The following is a 21,011-nucleotide window of genomic DNA, read 5'->3' as shown; positions in this document are numbered from 1 at the left end:
ATAAAATACATCTTTCTAGTTACAGATTTTTATCAAACACAATTTTTCTTCAAACATAAACTAGCTCTAAGAAATTGAAATTCCACCAATACCAGAACAGTGCAGTGACAGAGTAATTTACCACTGTTTGTATGCTAAGTTCAAGAAACAACAAAAAGTCATTGCAGGAAATTGTGCTCCAGGACTATGTTGTCGTCCTGCCGGTGGCAAGAATAGCCGAGCTGGTAGTAGTTTGTTTATTTGATGGAAGAATGAGATGATAGTAGTTTCATCAGACATTGGTTTTGCTAGTGTTTAAATTTCATTTTATAAGCTCTTAAAACATTGAAGTAGACAGAGTGGTCGGAGTGAAAAGGAATGTTTGGTCACCTGATCAACTGGCACGTTTCCCCCCCCCCCTTTTTTTTTTTTTAATCCAGATTTCATTTTAGTGGTGCCAATTTAGTTGGGTCTTACTTTGTTATTTCTGATTCATCCAAGGTTAGAGAAGAATGGATTATAAAAATGAACATTGTATTGGAGAATGTGGAAGTGTAAGCAAACAGCAAAACTTACAAATTCTCCTCAGAGGATATTTTGGTCTATCTGCATATTATTTAATTATAGATGCAGACTTTTTATTTTTTAAACTTAGTTGTTTTCTAAGTAAAATATTCTGATTGTGTGTGTTCTTTTGTAGAAAGTGACATCCAGATGAACTGTACTGTATTTGTCTAAACTAATCACAGTCCCTGAGTTTATCAACCTCACTAAAGCCTTTAGCTAGGAAAGAATCTGGAAATAACAGCGTCTGAACACATAAGCTATGACCACACATAGACAAGTCTAGATATGCCCGTGGTCACTAGGCAGCTGGTTTTCTGTGTCCCTGTGTGTCACACTCTCTATTTAACTTCTGTCCTCAAGGTTACCTTGTGCTCTCAAATGGCTGATAGAGTTCACCCCATCACTTCCACAGTTCAGGGGGCAGGAAAGAAGTGGTAACTGAAGAAAGAAAGCTTCGAAGACCTTTTCTACAACTTCTACATACACGCCATTAGCCAGAGTAACACGGTCAGGTGGCCTGTACTTATCTCTAGTGGAAGGGATCTGCATCTATATCTGACATTGCTGCTCTAGTAAAGTTAGAGTCCATTGCTAAGGAAAAGGAAAGACTAGAGACTAGCAGGGAACTGGCTGTCTCTGCCCCAGATAAATCCTCAGAAAGTGTCAAGCTGAGCAGAGGTCAGTGGCCTTCTACTGGCCTCCATGACGCACAATTGTCTCTGGACAGAGCCATACTCCCAACACTTGGGGAACCATTTCACTTCACAGGTGTCATTCCAGATAGACACATCATATTGATTTCTGACTTAAAAGGGAAAATCTTGTTATGAATATACTTGATGCTTTGGCTAAGTCTATTTTTCTAATCAGTTAGAGGTTTGTAATTACATATTACAGAAATGATTTTTTTCCAGTTCAAGAATAATGATATACAGATAAATTACTCTGTCCTCGCTATCTAAAGTAGGACAGTCCGTCCCTTGGATTTTTTCATGACTTGTCTTAGTTTAAAGATTCATACTCCAGCTCTTAACAGCCTTCATATTTAACAACTAAATACCCTAGACTTGAAAGCTATAATTAATGTTAAGTTTATTAGAAATACTTATGGAAACATACATTTTTATGCTTTGATTTGATAACTATTGTTTAATCATTGGATTTTAATTTATAGCACATTCCAAGAAGTACCTAACTTAAAGAGCTATCTGGTCCTGTTTTTGTCATCAGCACAAATCTGGCAGCTTACTTTACTAACTCCACTCTTCCTCCTCCCACCCGTCCATTCCCTACCCTCACCTCATATCATTGATTTTACTTAGGTAGAATACTTCTAAGAACATTGGAATTTAGCTTCTCCATGTCCTGCAGTTTTGTCTGTCTTTGTTGTTTAGTGCTTTTTTTTTTTTGTCCTGCTAATTAAAACCAGTGTGTAAAACTTCTTAGACTGTTTGGTTTTTGCTCTTTAACAACGCCTTCCTAAGCATGGATGAAAAGTTAGATAGTTGTGCATGCCGTTCTGCATGAGATGTAATTAACATGACTATTTCAGAACTCTTCTGTTTTGCAGTCATTTCCTGTGTTACTGTTTGTGGTTGTTTGCATGTATACTGTACATGTGTGTTTTTTCAGCCTATTCCAAGCCTAAACGGGGCCACCGTAAAACCGCTTCATTTGGCAACATTCTGGATGTCCCTGAGATCGTCATATCAGGTATCATAGACCACCTGTGTTGGTGTAACAGCTATGGAACTGGATTAATGATCCTGGTACTTTAAATGCTTCTTGCTCCAATTTTCATATGATCTGAAAATAGATAGCTCGCATCCAGTACCTAGGGAGACAGGTAGAAAACTTTATATTGCACACTGAAACCAACCTGCAATTGTAAGTTCACATCTCCAGTGATAGAAATCAAGTGAAAAGAAATTAACACTCTTCACATAATGGAGAACACCATCCCTCCCCATGTTTACGTAGTCTTCTGTCAAAAGTGAGAGAGTAAGCTGTGCCTCCGTCTATTTTGCACCTAGCAGAAAAAGGATACAACTGCTTGAAACGTGTGCTGTCCTTGTCTTCTTCCTTCCCTGCCCAGCCTGTGTCTGGGGAGCCAGTGGGCATGCAGCTGGAGGAAGAGAGCTGTTGCACTGCACTATCGTGACCTGGAGGGCAGAGGGCGGAAACCAGGCCAGACCTGCCATTTGTAGGATGCCTTGTAGAAACAAAACTGCCAAGACAGCTGCTTAGTTCTGCTGCTAGTGTGTTAATACCAACTATGTTTTGCACCTGACTCACACATGATGCCTCAGTGCGTCAGTTGGTAAATGCTTTTATACCTTATGTGGTCCTTTCATAGATAAATAAAAGCCACCATTTTTGAATAAAATCTTAAATGGCATAATAACCTTTGATATATTTCTTACAATGATTATTTGGGCCAATGAGGAGACTTAGCAGGTAAAGGTGCTTCCTGATCAGCCTAATGACCTAATTCCTAGGACCCATGTGGTGGGAAAACGAACAGACTCCCAAAAGTTGTTCTTTGTTCTCCACATACACACAGGGGGGCAAGATAAATAAAATATAGATTTTTTTTTTTAAAAAAATTTATCCCTGTTTTAAAAAAATAACAATTTTCCTTTATCTCTTGACTCTATTATAGAGATGATATTTTTCACATGTGTGGTTGGATGGATTCTTTGGCATTCTTTACTTTTGCCCATGAAAGTACTTATTTAGCACTGTGTTTAAACTGTAGTTGAATACCTAATTTTTTCTAGCTAAACTTAAAACTAAGGGATAAGAACTACGCATTTGTTAATTATTGTTGATTCTGTCAGAAGTAACTGTCTCCATAGTACTTACCACACTGAACATACTGTTTAATAAGTAGGTTTATTAAATGAGTACATCGTTGAGTATCTCTAATAGCTAGAAACTAGGGCACAAAAAATATAAATTATAGTTTTGTGGACCATTTTATCTATATAAAAGTAATTTGCCCTAATTTTCTTTAATATTCAAAGTGAAGTTTTTAAATTGTCACACTGTTAACTCATTTTTCACATAGTAATTTTTATTTATTGATAGCGTCTTTATGTATTAACTATTTGTGATTATTTCATTTCCCTACTGTTAGATATAATATACTACCTAAAAATGGCAACATTTACATTTACATAGACCTGTATGAACCTTAAATACATTACAGAATCAGAAAATTTTACACAAGTAGCAATTTAATCTTAAGTCTGTAAGTCTAAAGGGCAGACAAAATAATGGGGAAGTGTCGAAGGAAGCGGACCCCTTATTCCGACCCACCCTGCTAGCTTACAGCCAAAATAATCACACAGAAATTGTATTAATTAAATTACTGCCTGGCCCATTTATTTCTAGCCTCTTATTGGCTAACCCTCCCATATTAGTTTAACCCATTTCTGATAATCTGTATATCACCAACAGGTTGTGGCTTACCGGCAAAGATTCTAACCAGCGTCTGTCTCAGGGAGGAGAATCATGGCGTCTACCTGCTTGTTCTTCTTCTCAGCATCCTGTTCTGTCTACTCCACCTACCTAAGTCTGCCCTATCTAAAGACCAAGGCGGTCTCTTTATTCAACCAATGAAAGCAACACATAAACAGAAGAACCTCCTACACCAGGGATGAAATAATAAACACAGTAATAGCCTAGTGGGGTAAGAACTAGTACTGTGTAATGGCCAGAGGTCTGGTGCTCTTAACCTGTATAGCTCTAGACAGCCTGCCTGAAAGAGCTAATGTGAAAAGTAAGCAGTGCTGAAGCTGGGAAGTCCTGGAAAGATGCTATTTTATTTTTGTATTTTATTAAAATCTATTTATTTATGCATGTGAGCGCTTTGTTTGTATGTATGGCCTGAGGACAGACAGAAAAGAGCATCAGATCCCATTATAGATGGTTGTGTGCCGTGATATAGTAGCTGGGAATCGAACTTAGGTCCTCTGGGAGAGCAACCAGTGCTTTTAACCACTGAACCATCTTTCCAGCCTGGCAAGATGCTTTTTTAAAGGTAGATAGAGGTCATCTTAATGGACTTTCATTGCACCCCTGTACCTAAATTGAAAGTGTACCCGTATCCTAGATATAGGATTAAAGTGTGCTTCTGAGCGGTTCTTCCCAGAGCCCACGGGCTCCACTCATTTCTTCTGACTCAGTTCACATTGTGTTTTTTACTCTTCCGTTGAAGTCACAGAATGTAGAACATGCCATCCTTCCTTATGGCTTTTGTAGTGGGGAGCACTGCACTTAGGGAGACTAGGACATTGGGTCTTTTTGAAATAAGCATGCCTTAATTCTGCTTTTACTTTCTAGGGTAGCAGTGCTATTTCAGTGAAAGTATTAGTTAGCAATAAATAGTTTTAAATGTTCTTGTTAGGTCTTCCTTTTCAGATACCTAAACACTAATCAATATTCCCTTCTTTAATAAAAGAATATAGGCTCTAGAACTGCAACCGATAGTCATTAAAGCCAAACACTAATGTATCTCTAACTTACATTTTTAAATTAAACTTAGTAATAAAGCCCACCCTTCGGGAATATCTCATTTTCTGTTAGCATTTTAATTAGAAGATGGCATTTTTTTTCCCCAGATTTCCTAACACTAACAGAATTTCTTTTCCACCAGGTGGATTTCTGACAAATGCTTTGGTCTAGATACTTCTTTTTAATGTCTAAACTCCCGTTTATCAGCACTGAAACTCAGTTCTAAATATTTTTGCATAATCGTTACACTTATCACAAATAAACAGTCTCAGTAATGCTTTGCTTTGGGTGAGTGCTGTGCACTGAGTCCAGTGTACTGGTTGACGTGAGTTCCCTCTCCCAGCAGCAGTGCTCCTTCAAGCTCATGCAGACATGGCATGAACATACTTTTCTCTCTTTGGCATTTCTCTATGTGTATATGGTGAATTTTGTTCCTGTTCACCCCATCCCGTCATCCTCCTCCTGCTCATCCTCTTCGGACGAATCCCCTTCCTGCTTTGGTTTGTCACACATGCCTCCATCATGCGGGAGGTAGGAAAGTGCCTGGCACTGGCCCAGGCAAAGAGAGAAATCCTAATTTCCCTCACTAATCTTTGCTTTTCAAAAGCATTATATATTATTTGCATCATTCATGTAAGAAAGCTACTTGGGCTACCATCAATTTCCAATCCTTAGGTGATGCAGGAATTGGCTTTTAATATAATACTAGGGACTCACTCATTGACTATGAGAGTGTACAAGTTTCATACCTCATCTCATTGCTGGAGCTGGTAGGCTGGCAGACTTTGACATAGTAATGCTCCCTTCAATTCCCACTGTCCCCTCCCCTGCAAGGGATGCTGTAGCTGAGACTTGTTCTTATACCAAGCAGGACACCATTAAGAGCTGCTCATCAGTTGAGTGCAGGTGACATTGTACTGCTTACACATCTGTGCCAGGTGCTGTCAGCTCTCCCGAGGCAGAATCGGCACAGATGTGAAGGTTCTCGCCCATGGTTAGGACATTCATGCAATAACTGCTTAATACATTTGCTTGTTACCTTATGCACTGATAAATGGCTCTTAGAAGAAGCAATGGGCTTTTCTTAAGTCCCATCTCTTGGCATTTGAGTTTTGAAAGCATGATCCTTTCTCCTTTCAGCCATTGACTTGTTTTTTCTTTGTTTGTTTGGGATTTTCTTTTGTTGTTGTTGTTGTTGTTGTTGTTGTTTTTCCCATTGGTTTGGTTTGATACAGTTCCACTGTGTAACTCTGGCTGCTGTGGAACTTGCTCCATAGACCAGGCTGGCCTCAAACTCAGAGATTAGCCTGCCTCCGTCTTTGGATTGCTGGGAAGAGTGCATCACCACTGTCCAGCTTCCTTCCAGTGACCTGTAATAGATTCTTTTGTTTCAAGAAGCAGAAATGGGTGAGGTGTTATTGGATTGCTTTAAGTTTTCTGATTGTTTTTCCTTCTACTATTTTAGTAAAAAAGTTAAGATAGATCTTGAACTTTGCTTTGCCCTCAAGTTTTTAATTTTTTTCTTCAAGGTTTAATAATTTATTTGTTACTCTTAAAGACTTCCTTTTGACTGAACTCACACTTAGATACTCTCAGCGGGGACAGCCTATGTCTCTTGGCAATCTGTTTCTGGTGTTTTCTTTACCTTCCTTCATTCTCTGGGCCAAAAGTTTAGCATATTCTGCAACCTCCTCTTAGTGGTTTTTAGCACACTGTTTCTTCAGAGCAGTGCACCAGGACAAATAGAGTAACAAGATGTTGAATCTAGGGTGCTTTGGTCCTAGGCTTCTTGCCTCCTTTGTCCAAGGCTGAATGACAACAATTTGACAGACATCATCTTCTTTAGAGAGATTGAAAAGCTTTCAGATTCTGCTTGTTCGTTTGGTCCCATCACCCCCCCCCCCCCCCCCGCACATTAGTTGTACAGACCAGGGCTGTCCTTCTCCTTTTTTTTAAGTAGCAAAGTTGAGAACACTCATATTGGCATCTACAAGGCGTCCATGAGCAGACTCTCCGGTCCTTTTTGCTCTATAATAAGAACGCACCTTGCTCAACAGCGGGCGTACTCTGACACTTTGCTTCGTCAGGAGAATTTTGTGATTCCCATCACTAATTCAGACTACACAGCCCTTCCACTCTTCACCCAGAGCATCAGCACCCAGTTCTGTGGCCATGCACGTCTCCTATAAAGTACGAAGCTTGCATTCATTGTCCACTTAAGTGAGTTTCTGAGGACCAGTACCTACAAAGGAGATCTCTGCTTCATCTTGACATGGCTGCTACCCCAAGTTTTGATCTGATTCTTTCCTCCCTTTTCCTCATCTCATGTTCATATGGGATTATATTTGCAAAACTATCCTGGCAGTGGGAGGTCATCTATTTCAGCTGGTGTTAAAATATCTAACTTTCACGTTTCTTCAAAAGCAAAATCTGTTGAAGAGGAATAGGTAAAATGCCTGAAAGTTACATGAAAGGAGCAGCAGCCTTCCCTGCTTTAAAATGGGGAGTAAGAGTCTGAGGAGTTTAGAAAGCAGATTTTGTTCAGAACTTTTTTAAAGTAATTTTTTTATTTCTTGAGATTATGATACAACTACATCATTTCTCTCCCTTTTCGTCCCTTCAAACCCTCCGATATATCCCCTCCTCTCAAATGCTCGTGTTGGTAGTGGTAGTGGAGTGTTAGGTGTTTGTTACTGAATTTATAAATACAACTTGCTCAGTCTGTAGAATGATACTTGTGGTATTGGATAGTCAGTTGGTCTGCTCTTCCCTGGAGAGGCCTGTTTCTCCAGCCTGGACATTCCTTAGCTGCCTGCAGTTTTTGTCTAGGGTTGAGACCTTATGAACTTGCCCTTTGGGATGTCGCTGTCTGTTGCTGTCCTAGGTCATGTTTAGGTAATCATGTTGGTGGGACTTCATGTGTTTAAGCTTCTGGCATTTCTAGGAGATAGTCTCACAGCAAATTTCCTGGTCCTCTAGTTCTTAGTCTTTCTTCCCTGCCTTCTGAAATGATCCCTGAACCTTAGGTGTGGAAGTTGTGTTGTAGATGTATCATTTAGGACTGGACTCTACAGTTGTGCATTTGATCAGTTGTGGTTTTCTCTTCACCCATTGCATAGAGACGTTTCCTTGATAAGAGGTAATAACTACACCTATCTGTGGGCATAAGGACAAATATTTAGAATGTAGTTAGAGATACTGTGATTTAGCAAAGTGGTGGTTGTAGGGTTTTCTCCAAGATCCATAACTTTACTACGTTTGGGTAGTAGGCAAGGTTTCCAGTACCAAGCATGGTGTTCCTCTTGTTGACAGGTCTTACATCCAAGTAGAGATCTGTTTTGAGTATGTTTGTCAACTATTAGATATTAGTCAAATGTACTCATGTTTGGGTCTCCTGATCTGTTCTGTCTGTGTGTCTGTCTTTTTTTGTGCCAGTACCATACTGTTTTCATTACTTTGGCTCTGTGATGTATCTTGAGGTCTAGAATGGTTTGTGCTGTCATTGGTCTATTGTTCTTTATTTGTTCTTGGTTTATTGTGGTTCTTTATTTGTAATTCTAAAATCAATAGTCAGGGAAGAGCAGTGCCCTAAAGTCATTTTGTGAGTGACTGGAGCACTCAGGGACATCAAGTATGATTATAATGTTTCAAAGTCGACTGGGAAAAATCACAGACACACATACCCACACACACGCACACCCCTGTGAACAAGCAGCATAATTGAAACAATCTGCTGAATTTTCTCACACTAGTATAAAAATGTTATAGTTTATACCCGCTTGATTGCTACTATAAAATGAAACAAATACTCAAAATGTGACTTACAAAATCACCTTATAAATACTGATATTACAGTCATAATATGTACATATCTTGAGAAAACAAGCTAAACTAGAAAATGTAATAGAGTATTAGTCTTAATTATGATGCTTGATTCCACTTTAAGGCACTTAAATAGCCTCTGATCCATTCTAGATATGCGTTACCTTAAAACACTACTATTTGAGGGCATGAACAATGCGGTTTTACTGTATCTTTGTGGTTTCTAAGTCTGTGATAATACGGCCTGGTATGAAGACAGACAGAATGCCTTCATCAAAAATGATATTTCATCTTAGGTATTTCTGTACATAATAATATTTTTGAGCCATTAACTGTTGTATGTAAAATATTTTGTACCATTTTCTGAAGACCCTGAGTTATCCGGTGTTATTGTTTATATAGTATCCTTCCTGAAGCTAGAAACAAGCCTTAAGTCTCCCTCCATGTTTTAGATCTCTTAACCATATTTAGATCTATTAACTGTCAAAAATAAATAAATACTCATTTTCACTTTTATAAGACATTAGCTGTGCTGTATATTTTTATAGCAAGAGTATAATGCAGAGAAAGGTGGAATAGGAGGACATTAGCTGAATTTCTCGCCCTCTTTCACCTTGGGTATTGACAAACCTACTGACCAATGGGAGAGCTTTGCAGAGCATCACACCCTGGAGGCAGTGGCAGTCTTGAGAGATGTTCATTGTTTTGCTTTCTTCACTAGCATAAGAATAAAGTTTTTCTCATGCTGTGTTTGAGTCAAGAACTAAAAGATTATTTAGAATATTTGTAAACATTCTTCAACTAGAATTATATAAATTATTGCACATTTTCCAAATGAAAAGACAATACAGCGGGAGAATTTGAGCTTTTCTACAGTTGAAAAGTCACAGGAAGTCTCATTAACAATTGATTAGAATTTGATATTTGTGACTAGTTAAATAGAAAATTTATCTAACTTTGCAGTAAATATTCAGTGACTCTCCACCAAATTTTTTATTACCAGGATCACATTTTACATTCTAAAAACTAAACTAACATTTAGGTACATTGGCACCTGTCTTTAGTCCCAGCTGTCAAGAGACAGACGCTTGTGAATCTCTCAGAGTTCAAAGCCAGCCAGGGGGCTACATAGTGAAACTCTGTCTAAAAGAAATAAAATTTAATTTAAAAAAAGACAGAAAAGAAAACAAGGGTGGACCTCAAATTCTAATCTAATAAAACTAATTCCAAAGCAATACTCATCAGTCATTAATAATTGCTTTGAAAAACCTATCTGGTGTCCTTCTAAGAAAAGAGTCATCATTTGTTGAAATTAGTAAGAGATTATGACAATGTAATGAGCACACATTTTTAAATTATACCATCAGTTTACTACTAAGCAGTAATTCAAAACTTACATATATAATGCTATACAATGTTTTCGATCCTATTTTATGCATGAGAACAATTTTTATTTAGAACTTACAAATCTCAGATTTTTCAACAATTTGGGCAAAAGAAGTCTCCAGGATAATAGTTTACTTTTAAATGAAGAGTCTGCATGTGCTTTGAAAGTTTACGGCATCGGGAGTGAATGCTGTAGACTGGTCTAGACCATATGAAAACGCACAGGGGTAGATTGTATGAGACCTTGGGCAGTAGTCTCTGGTCTTGTTCTGAAATGACTTAACCACTTGCTTAGGAACTCAACTGTAGCTAAAAGAGCTGCTTTTTTTTTTTTTTTTTTTTGAGGAGTTAGATTGTGTCTATGACACACTTAAGAAGTGAGCTGTGACAGCAGCTTTCTGACTTGCCTTTCCGTGTGGGGCCTGGAGGAGGGTATGTAGCATGAGCTGGCAGTGAGATCTTAGACAAACCACTCTTAAAACTTTCATTTTTCTCTTACAAATCATAGACGTTCCAAATTTTTTTTTTCTTTTTTAAGACAAGGTCTACAGAGCCCTGGCTATCCTGAAACTCCCTATGTAGACCAGGCTGGCCTTGAACTCACAGAGATCCACCTGCATCTGCCTCCTGAGTGCTGGGATTAAAGGCCACCACACCTGGCAGAAGGTCAGGAATTTTTACGGTGGCAACGTCAGGGCTGTACGTGTAGGCTGCTGGTTACTACTCACATCATGCTGCCCTCGGGCTTTCTGTGTAATGCAGGTGTGCACACATCAGATAACTTCAAAACGTGGGGAATGAGGGCCAGTGAGATGGCTCAGCAGTGAGGGAACTCCTCTCCAGAACTGACAGTATTCGTGTGATCCCCAAAGCTAACAAGCAGGAAGGAGAGACCTGTTCTCACAAATTGTCTCCCGACCTCCATACCCATGCTGTAGCAAGAGTACACACACACACACACACACACAAAGTAAGACTTATTTTAAGTGTAAAATGAGTACATTTCTAGATTAGTATTCAGTGAAAAAAATTGAGAATTCAAATTTTCTAAGAAGACATCCAGTGATTTTCATTTGAAATCCTAGGAGCTTGAGTTATTTCACATTCATATTTCTAAATTATGGCTTTTAAACTTAATATTGGAGCAACAAGTATTTGCTGATTGCAATCCTCTTTTGCTTTGAGCTGTTTGCCAGGTGGTTTCTGACATGGTTGTGCTCATTAAAATGAATTGCCTAATACTGCTTGCTTCCACTCATGCTATAGCATGAAAACTCTCATTTTATGGCATTTGTTAACTGTCAGCTCTTCTTTACCCTGTTTCCTAAAAATTTTCTCCTCCTTTCTTTCTGTCCCTTGGCTAAACTTGAACTCATATTTGGTGAAATTGTGGTGGCGATGTTATGGTTTGCAGACACATATGCTGGGTAGTTCCTCTGATTCGTAAGTGTTGTTGACCTGAAAAAAGAGTTCCAGACAATTTTATAGTCTGTCTAATTTTAGGATGAGAGTGTTGAATGAAATGGGCCTAAAATCGCTCACTAGTCAAAGTAGTGCCCTTTTTGTTTTGGGGAAACAGAAATAGTTAAAAGTATTTATGAACTTATCTGATTCAATAAATACAGTTTGTTGTTTTACTTTTGTAACCGAAAGTTGGGACATTTCAGAATAAGTTGAAACTTGAAGTAAGTTTGAATTCAGAGTATACAAAGAATTTTAAAACATTCTAAAATAGGAAACATTATGAGCTATACTTTCAAGAGTGACTATACATTTGGGTTTTATATTCACTACTTGTATTATTTCATTAAACATTCTTAATTCTATTCAAAGTCCATTTGGTTTATACATATAGCAATAATGAGATCACAGGGGTTAAGATGCTAAATGATACTGATTCGTTTTAGATACAAGTTTTTATATCCAAGATCATGGAGAGTAAAAAATACAAATGATTTGTCTGCTCAACTGAAGAGAACTGTTGGAGCGTGTGTCTGGAGTGCTGCCTGCTAGATGGAGAATTATATGGTAGAGTTTTCGGGGTCAGAGGCTTTGTGAATAGTGTACCAGCTGTTTCTTGTAGTATTTCAATGTTTTCTTTTTAACAGCTGATCTCTCGTGTTAAAAGATACTGTATAAACAATCCTACTCCCAAGTAAAGGTGCTGAATGAAGCTGTTATTTAAGTCAATCTGTTCTGCTGAAGATTTGTTTGTAGAATTCTTTTCTTACTGAGTTAAAAAAAAGTTAATATAGATGTTTCTAAAGTAGAGTGTTCATAATAGCCCATCTCCACAAGCTGTATATATTTATTTGAGCACAGAATGAACATTGTTCATCTCCCAGAGGAAGCTGAGCTGTTACTAACTAATGATGAATTACTGCATTCTGACAAAGACTAATGGGATTAAATGTGACTCGGGTCAATAATTTAAACCTAAGCATCCTCTTAGGCACTGCTGCCAGCTAAAGCCAGACATGTCTTACAACCTGCTGGCTGTCTCACTGTGAGAACTGTAACGTAAGGCCCTTGAAATAGATGCCGTCATCAGCCCCAGCCCCCGGGCATTCATCGCTTTAAACACATGACAGAAGATGGTGGAAGACAGTCAGCTGCTGTTTGTGCGGTAGGAGTGTCGTTGCAGTAGGGTATACTCTGCTGTGGCCAGTAATTTTAGAGTTAATACACTACAATTCTCTCTGTCTCTTTCTTTCTCAGTTTTGGGGTTGCTTTGTTTTTACAATGAAATTACTCATTCTTTTTCCTTTAAACGTGTTCCGTAGAGCCCTGGAGCAGCAGATTGCACTTCCTCTGCAGCAGTTCCACCCTGGTCACTTGCGTGGGTAGACTGCAGTTTTACTTTTTTGTTGTTCTTGTTTTGTTTTAAGGCAACGGGCAACCAAGACGTAGATCCATCCAAGACTTGACTGTTACTGGGACAGAACCTGGTCAGGTAAGACTTGACATTTAAATTATCTGTCTATAGAAAGCTATGATAGATACAGTTCTAGAATGAACCATAATAGCCTTTGTAAAAGTAGTTGACCTGAAAATGTAAACAGGAAGTTTATTGCTGCTGCACTTCAGTCCATAAGAAAGATGAAAAAGCACTCATGTTCCTAATTCAGTTTGAACTGCATGAGAAAGTGTGTTGTTGAGCAGTGCACCATGTGTTTCTCATATGTTTTCAGAAAGTACTCTGTTCTGGAGCTTAATAATGTACCTTTATCATTGTCTCTTTTTTCTGATAAGAGGAGTAAATACCTGCCTAATATTGCTATTCCTGGGGCTACCTGCAGAATTTTAACATCTTTTAATTTGATGTATCCACTGGTATCATATTTTTCTTAAAAATCCTTTGAATATAAATACTAAAACAGATGACTAAACTCAAGGAAGCTTTTATTGCTTTTTTTTTCTATGCTCTTCCGAACTCCCCTATCTCTTTATTATAACTTTGCTGTAAGTAGCCCAGATAATGCTATAATTTAAGCCATGTTGACTCTACTATAGAGTGCTAATTAATCAGGTATATAAAGTTAGCTAAGTAATTCAGGTTTTTTCTGTTATTCAAATAATACACTTGACATACATTTTTATCATGTTTTCTGAAATGAATGAGTACTAAGTATGAGGTATTTTGTTTTCATGTGAGTATAATATTCATATGAAGTAATAAAATTATTGCATAATGGTTCATGTATACATGGAAAGTATCAGTGTAACTTGCTTTGAAGAAATTGACATTACTACTTTTATTATTTCAGTTTTACAAGAATTAATACTTTTTTCTGTTTCTAATAAAAGTTAGAGTGTTTTCTAGCTCTCTGTTTAACTTAAAAATATCTTGATAGTCCAGGCATTGTGTTACACACCTTTAATCCCAGTACCTGAGAGGCAGAGGCAGGTTATGTCTATGCTTTTGAAGCCACCCTGGTCTATATAGTGAGTTCCAGGACAGTTAATAGTACAAAAAGCAACCCAGTCTCAAAAATGAAAGAAAAACCTAATAAAGTGATTAGTATCTTTGACTTTATTTAAATCTGGTAATATTTTATGACAACTCATACTGCACACACACACACACACATTATATATATATAATCTTAAAATCTAGAAATATATATGCATTATTATTTATTTAGAGTTATTATTAATTTAAACTTTTTCTCACACAGTAGTGATTTTTTTTCCTCAGTGTATTGGTTTTTATGATACCCCAGAATTTTTGATTTCCCTTACTGATATTTAAAGGCTTTAGTCAGCCTGTTTAACATCTGGTGTTTGCTTTGAGTCCATCGTCTTGATGAGCATGAGCTTTTAAGCTGTGTTGACTATTACCATCAATATTCCAGTTATTTGAACCAGTGTTTTCTGGCAGTACAGAGTCGCTGCTAATATGAGACCTTCAGTCTGAACTTTCCCAATACCAAACCTTGCTAATCTCTCCACTGCTCATACTTAGCTTAGACCTGTCAAGTAGTAAAGCCTAGGAACTGAGGCAGACTGTGGCCGAGGGACAGCCACTGTCAAGAACTGTCATATGCCATTCCAGAAGATACGGGAGAAGAGAGCATTTGATTTGTCAGTAATACTGCTCTAAAATAGTTCGTATAACCAGTGTTTCAAATTCATCCTCTTTACATATTACCAACGTATTATAACCTTACAGTGCCTTGTATTCACTTTGCAACAAAAGTAACAGAATAATCATACTGTACTATGAATGCATTTCACCGGGAAAGTGTCTACATGACCATTGGGTTGAGTCCATGTAATTACTCATGAAAACAGCATTCATTATGTGGGAGGGAGCATGCCCACAGCTTGGAGTTCCATAACTGACAATGTGCTTCTTTTCAAATTCGTTGACATGATTGGCAGGTGGGGCTGGGGCGCTTCTGCTTTTATTTTTATTTTGAGGTTTGTTTCTGAACATTGAAATTGATAAAGAGCCTGATGTAGTATGATTATCATGAAAAGGAAGAGTTTGCTGGTGAAGCTTAGAATTACATCTTACAGGAAAAAGTGAACTGCTCAGTTGTGTGTACTTTGACTTGTGACTTGAAAAATCATCTCACTGAAATTACTTTTCACCTATAAATTAAAATGTAGGACTTGAGGGGGGGTGCTTCCATTTCTACTTGCAATGTACGTAGTTTACAGTTAACTTGGGAAGCTTAGGAAGCACTCAAAATGTACCTGGCCTCCTAGTGTCTTTGGGAAAGAAAAAAGCAACCCTTTACTAGCTATATCAAAAAAAGATTGCTCTCAGACCCTGGGAAAATAAGACAAAGCAAATCCACTTCAATGTATAAGGGTTACTGCCACCCCAAACACAAAAAACTGTTGCCCTTCCCTACGGATGAGAATGGCTACAGCTGCTTTACCAAGTGCAGCTCTCTCCTGTCTGTCTGCCTCTCTGTAGAACTGCCCCTGTTGGCATCTGCCAAATGAGAGAGAACCTCTTTGTCCTCCCCCAAATCAACCAACCACAAAGTCTCAGTTCTATGAATTTCTTTCTAGAGCATTCTTAAAGAGATATTCTGTGGTGCCCCATAGAGAACCTTCACCACCACAATAATAGTAAACTCAACTTTCTTCTACAAGGGTGTTCCTGGCAGTCATTGGCTGGAGACTGACGGTCCCAATAATGCCTAGTCTTGGTGGAGCCTTTTCTGCCCCCAGACTTGCAGACAAGGTCTAATATATCCCTGACTGACTTCAAGCCACGTGGCAAAGAATGGCTTTGACCTCCTGATTCTCCTGATCCTCCTGATCATCCTGCCTCTACCTCCCAAGTGCTTAGCTTATGGGTGTCAACTACTACTTCCTGTCTATGTGGTATTGGGAATCAAACCCAGGACTTTCTGTGTGCTTGGCAAACACTACCAACTGAGCTACCTCTCCAGTCCCCTCAAGGACTTTTTAAAGCAGACTATACTTAGCTGATGAGTTTTCTTACAGTTGGAGAACTACTACTGATAATAGCCGCCATTTGTTCTGCATTGACTTTTGTACCAGGCAGACCCTTAAGAGACTCTACCTATATCTTAGCCCTAGGTAGTGGATACTTTTTTTGCAGATTGGTCACCTGAGAATGAAAGAAACCAAACCTCTATCTTCCTTCACATTTTCAGCGCCCTGTTAAGAAGTAATTTGTGCTGAGGTAATCCTGGTGGATGCTAAGTGTTGTGGTTTGTCATTATCTGTAACGTCATTATTTAAGTAGTTTTTCAGTAATGATGAGCTTTAACTACCATATCATTGAACAAGAATAACCCATAATAAATACCATAATATTAAATCTAGACAGGTAACTAGACACATTTACTTTTTAAACATTTAGGTGAACCTTCCTGTCTTACTAAAATGATGTACTGTAAATTAGATCTATATATTCCTTTTGGGGCTCCTACCATTCCACAATAATGCAGTTACAATTATCTAGAGAATTAGACATGATATGAACCCAGCATGCTCCTTAATTGTCCTGAGCTTCAGCAACCTTTGTGCAACTAGACACTGTAACACCACTGTCTGAGGTTCCTGTGGAATGTAAGAGTGCAGACACAGTAGATGCTGATCTGTGCTACAGGCCTTCCTCCATACAGAGCTCTTGGTAATACTTCTTTGTCCTCCTTATAATATTCTTTCTATCCAGCTATGAAATGAAAATTAGCACTGGGAAATCAGTTGAATCTTGCATTCTGTTTTTTCTGTGTCAAGGGAAAAGGGGCGGGACAGTGGGTAAAAGCTTCTGATGTCCTTATAAGTTCAAGGCTACTTTGTACTATGTAGAGATGCTGTCTCACTAAACAAAAGGCTGTAAATGGTACAAGTTGCAGACTGAAATTGTATGCGTTTGGATTTGAGAGCATTTCGGTGACTGTTCAGAGTCCCTGGGACTGCCCTAGAGGGAGGAAGTGCCTATCTAAGTGCATACTGACACGTCTGTGCTTTAGAATTATGACATAAAGCGCTAGGTCTCTCTGTTTGTGATTCTGTGACTGAGGGGACTAAGGTTCTAAAAGGTCTGAATGACTTTCTGTTGAGCCTGATAGCATTAAACATGGAAGTGCTTGACTTAATGGAATTATTTTCCTGTCCACCCGATGTGACCTAAAAGCTTAAGATTTGTTTTTATCTGTAAAATCACTCCCCATGCCATTTCCTAAATACAGAGATAAGATTCCAGTCAAAGGAAGCCAGCTCTGGCCCATGTCTCATGCTGGCAGTTCACCCCTGGAGTGTACATTTGACTTACATTCTTCTGCTGCCTCAGGTGGCCATATGGCTTTTCTGTCCACTGTTGCCCTGCGTCTCTGTATTTAGTTCATGTGAGAAGAGGGTAAACTGGGCTTGTCTCAAGAAGAAGCAACTGAGTGAACTGTAATATAATAGGTGAAGAACATTGAGGGCCATCAGAATTGGACCAGCAAGATTTGAAAAACAGATTCTATAATACAGTGTTTTCCATGATTATGAGCTATAATGTAGGTTAGTCACAAAATAATTTTGTAATGTCAAATGATACCTAATTTTCTTATTTATGCCTTGTATGTGTTTCAGATACTCTAGAAAGTTCAATTAATGTTTTTTGAGAACTTTAGATTTTCTGTACTATTTTTTCCTCTGTCCTTGAAGTTAATTTGTTGAGGAATCTTTAGTAATAATATAAAGCCCAAGTTTATGTAGGAATTGACTATAAATATAACCAAAGTTTTCAGCAGGGGTGGGGAGACATCCTCATATTAGCTCCTAATCAGACGCTTTATAGATACGGTTTTGAACTAGGAAAGGCTTGTTAGTGCTGTGCACTGCTGCATGGTCTCATCCTGTGTTTCCTACTTGCTTACAGGCCCCACTTGATGAACGTTGTTCTTTTGTCAAGACCCTTAAAGTACCCTCATTTGACTATTGTGTATTGGAACCTATTTAAAGCTGTGGTACTAATGGCAGAGCAGAAGCTCAAACTCTTGAGTGGACGGAGACATAGATCCAACACTGCCACCCTCAGCTTCTGAAAAATTAATTTCTCTAGGCTTTAGGGACATCAGCTTGGGGGCAAACTGGGATTTGTAGTTTTGATGCTGGAAACATTGTAGGACTAGCAAATGTAATAGTGTTAGAGATTTTAAGATGTCTTTAATTTAGTCTCAAGCATAGGGTTAAGAGAATGAGAAACTCTCAGAGAGATAGCCTGGGTACATCTCAGAATTCCAGAGTAAGACATCATCTGGTGTGGACATTGGTTCCTCCAGAGAGAGGCACAGTTGTCTTAGCATTAACCTTGTATACCATTTGGTTACTGTCAAGTCACATCTGAGGTTGCTAAGAATCCTCTGTTTTTCCTTTTCTCTTTGGGCAAGATTATAGGGTAGATATAGCGGTGCCATAGATGAGATTAGAATCTTTTTGCTTGGTTTCCGTTTTTGCTCTTTGTTGGTTGGTTGGTTGGTTGGTTGGTTGGTTGGTTGGTTGATTGGTTGGTTTTTTGAGACAGGGTTCCTCTGCAGTTCTGGAGCCTGTCCCAGAACTCACTCTAGACCAGGCTAAGAAATAAGAATCTTATAACATGAACCCCAAGCCCGTGTTGTGTAGATTGATACTTGTCTTTTTACTGGGGTTTCAGGTGAAATTCCTAGAAAATTGCAGATTTGCAGCAGGGTAGAGAGAAGGGCTTTACATTGCTAATTGTGTTTTAATGTTTGCTTCTCTGCTGGTGAGAGGCTGTGGCTAGATTTCAGGATAAGGATAAGGATTTCAGGATAATTTTCCATTATTAGGTCCCCAAGATTTTCTTTGCCTTAGAACACCTTACATTATTGCTTCTTCTTAATTTGTTTAGGCCGAAAATATATTCTCTGATATTAATATAGATACTTTATTTTGAGTGCTTCTTACCTGGTTTGTCTTTTCTATTTAACTTAGTATTTTTCTGATTTTTCACATTTTTTTTTCATTATTTCTTAATGGGAAGTATGAATGTACCGAGAATACAGGTGAAGAGGCAAGAGGTGTGGGGTGTCCTGGAGCTGGACCTATAGCACGAGTGAGCCCACTAGTGTAGGTACTGGGAACCTAACCTTGGTACTCAGAAGAGCAGTAAGTGCTCTTAACCACTGAGTCATCCTTCTAGGAAATTAGATTTGTCTCTTAAGAATCACATTTAATTCATCCTGACAGTTTGATGGGGACTTTATTTTTTTTTCTCACTTACGCATGTGTCAGTGTGTGTGTGACCGCAGTAGGACATCAGATCTCCTGGGGTGAAGTTGTGACATCTGTCAGCCTCTGATCCGAACTCTGAAAGTGGTCCTCTGGACGACGCGCATTTAACCGCAGTCTTTCCAGCCCTGTGTGTAGGATTTCTTTTGTTGTCATTCTGAGCTTTACTATTGTAGTTTGTATTTGTTACTTTTACTGGTAAGTTTGCTCCATCTTACTTGAGACTCCTGCCTTGTCTTCTTACCGTCTTTGGACTTGAATGGGTACATTCCTTGTTTCTTCTCACATCTGTCTGTTTGGGTGAAGACAGATCTTCCTAGTTGTACTGAGTACCTTCGAGATCTTAACATGTATGCCCAGCCTGCTGAATACATCTGCTCTTTCTGAACAGCACGGGCATTTTAACAGCAAGGTTCTTGCTTATCCGGGTTTTATTATTTTGTAGATTATTTTGCTATGCTGTTTGGTACTTCAGTAATTACTTTTTCCTTTACTTACAGTTTTTAATTACCCATTTCTGTCAGAATTTCCTTCAAATTAATTGCATCATGGCCCTTTTATAAAGGAAAAACTTCTTAAGTAGAGTTCCTACTTAGAAATTCCTATCATGAGAGTCTGGATGGTAAATTCAGTTTTTATCATCTGCAGGTGCTGTTCTGATCACATTCTTCATTTATTCTGAGCTGTTAGTAGTTTTCCGCCAGCACTCTATAGCTAGAAAGCCACTTCTGTGGCTTCCTTTGTGGCTGTAGCTCATATTTTGTGAATGTGTTTTAAGTATTTCTTCTGAAATGCTTGAAACCAGTTATGTTTCCAATTGGGAGTTTTCCTTTTAGATTTTGAAGTACTTGGATGTATCTGATGGGACATCTTGGTAATGAGGCCCAGGTCTGAATTTGTCATCCCTTTGTCTTCCCTGTATAATACGCATACATAGCCTGCAGGTCTTTTTATATAATGGTTTCAGTGTAGCCTGTCACGTGAGCTATTGGTTAGGTACAGTGTTTCTACTTGTGGCATCTTGTGAGCACTCAGTTACAGGTTTCAAAGCATTTCTAATTTCAGGTCTGTGGAGTTAGGGAAGCTGTTAGTGAGGAAATGGCTGCCCTCTGCCTCTGGAGGCCGCTTCTGTTTTCCATCTGTGTGTTCTCTGGAGTTTGACTATATATGACAATGTTGAACTTGGTGTGTGGGTTTGTCTCATTCTCATAGCTGCTGTGTACTTGGGCTTGGGTCCGTCCTCCATTGATTCTGGACACGGTTTCTGGATGGGCAGTGGGCACTCCTCTTCCCTTCGTGTAGAGTCACCAAAGAAGGGATTTTTCATGATCCTCCTGCCTCTGCCTTCTAGTTCTGATCAAGTGCTGATCAAGGTATCCATTATGCTAGACTTGCTGCCTGCTTTTATCAGGAGATTTTTAATTTTTTGCAGTTTTCTCTTTCCCAGAGAACAAAGCATTCCCTGGGCCTCAGCTTCAAGCAGGGCTTTCTCCAGGCCCTCTCATCCT

At 38.7% G+C, this 21,011-nt stretch overlaps 1 protein-coding gene across 2 annotated transcripts in view; it reads left to right on the top strand.

The window, feature by feature from the left end:
* Map3k7 (mitogen-activated protein kinase kinase kinase 7) overlaps window positions 1-21,011 on the top strand; it is a 61,447-nt gene that overhangs the window by 30,643 nt on the left and 9,793 nt on the right. The window contains exons 12-13 of one of the 2 annotated variants that reach the window (XM_048420644.3): window positions 2,179-2,259; window positions 13,161-13,225. In XM_048420644.3, the coding sequence (XP_048276601.1) occupies window positions 2,179-2,259; window positions 13,161-13,225 (146 nt within the window). The remainder of the gene's footprint in view (window positions 1-2,178; window positions 2,260-13,160; window positions 13,226-21,011) is intronic. The other variant, XM_048420645.3, reaches the window with a different exon arrangement.

Source organism: Myodes glareolus, chromosome 16, assembly GCF_982192425.1.
Source record: "Myodes glareolus chromosome 16, mMyoGla1.1, whole genome shotgun sequence".
Lineage (NCBI taxonomy): Eukaryota > Metazoa > Chordata > Mammalia > Rodentia > Cricetidae > Myodes > Myodes glareolus.
This window is presented reverse-complemented; position numbering and strand designations above follow the sequence as displayed.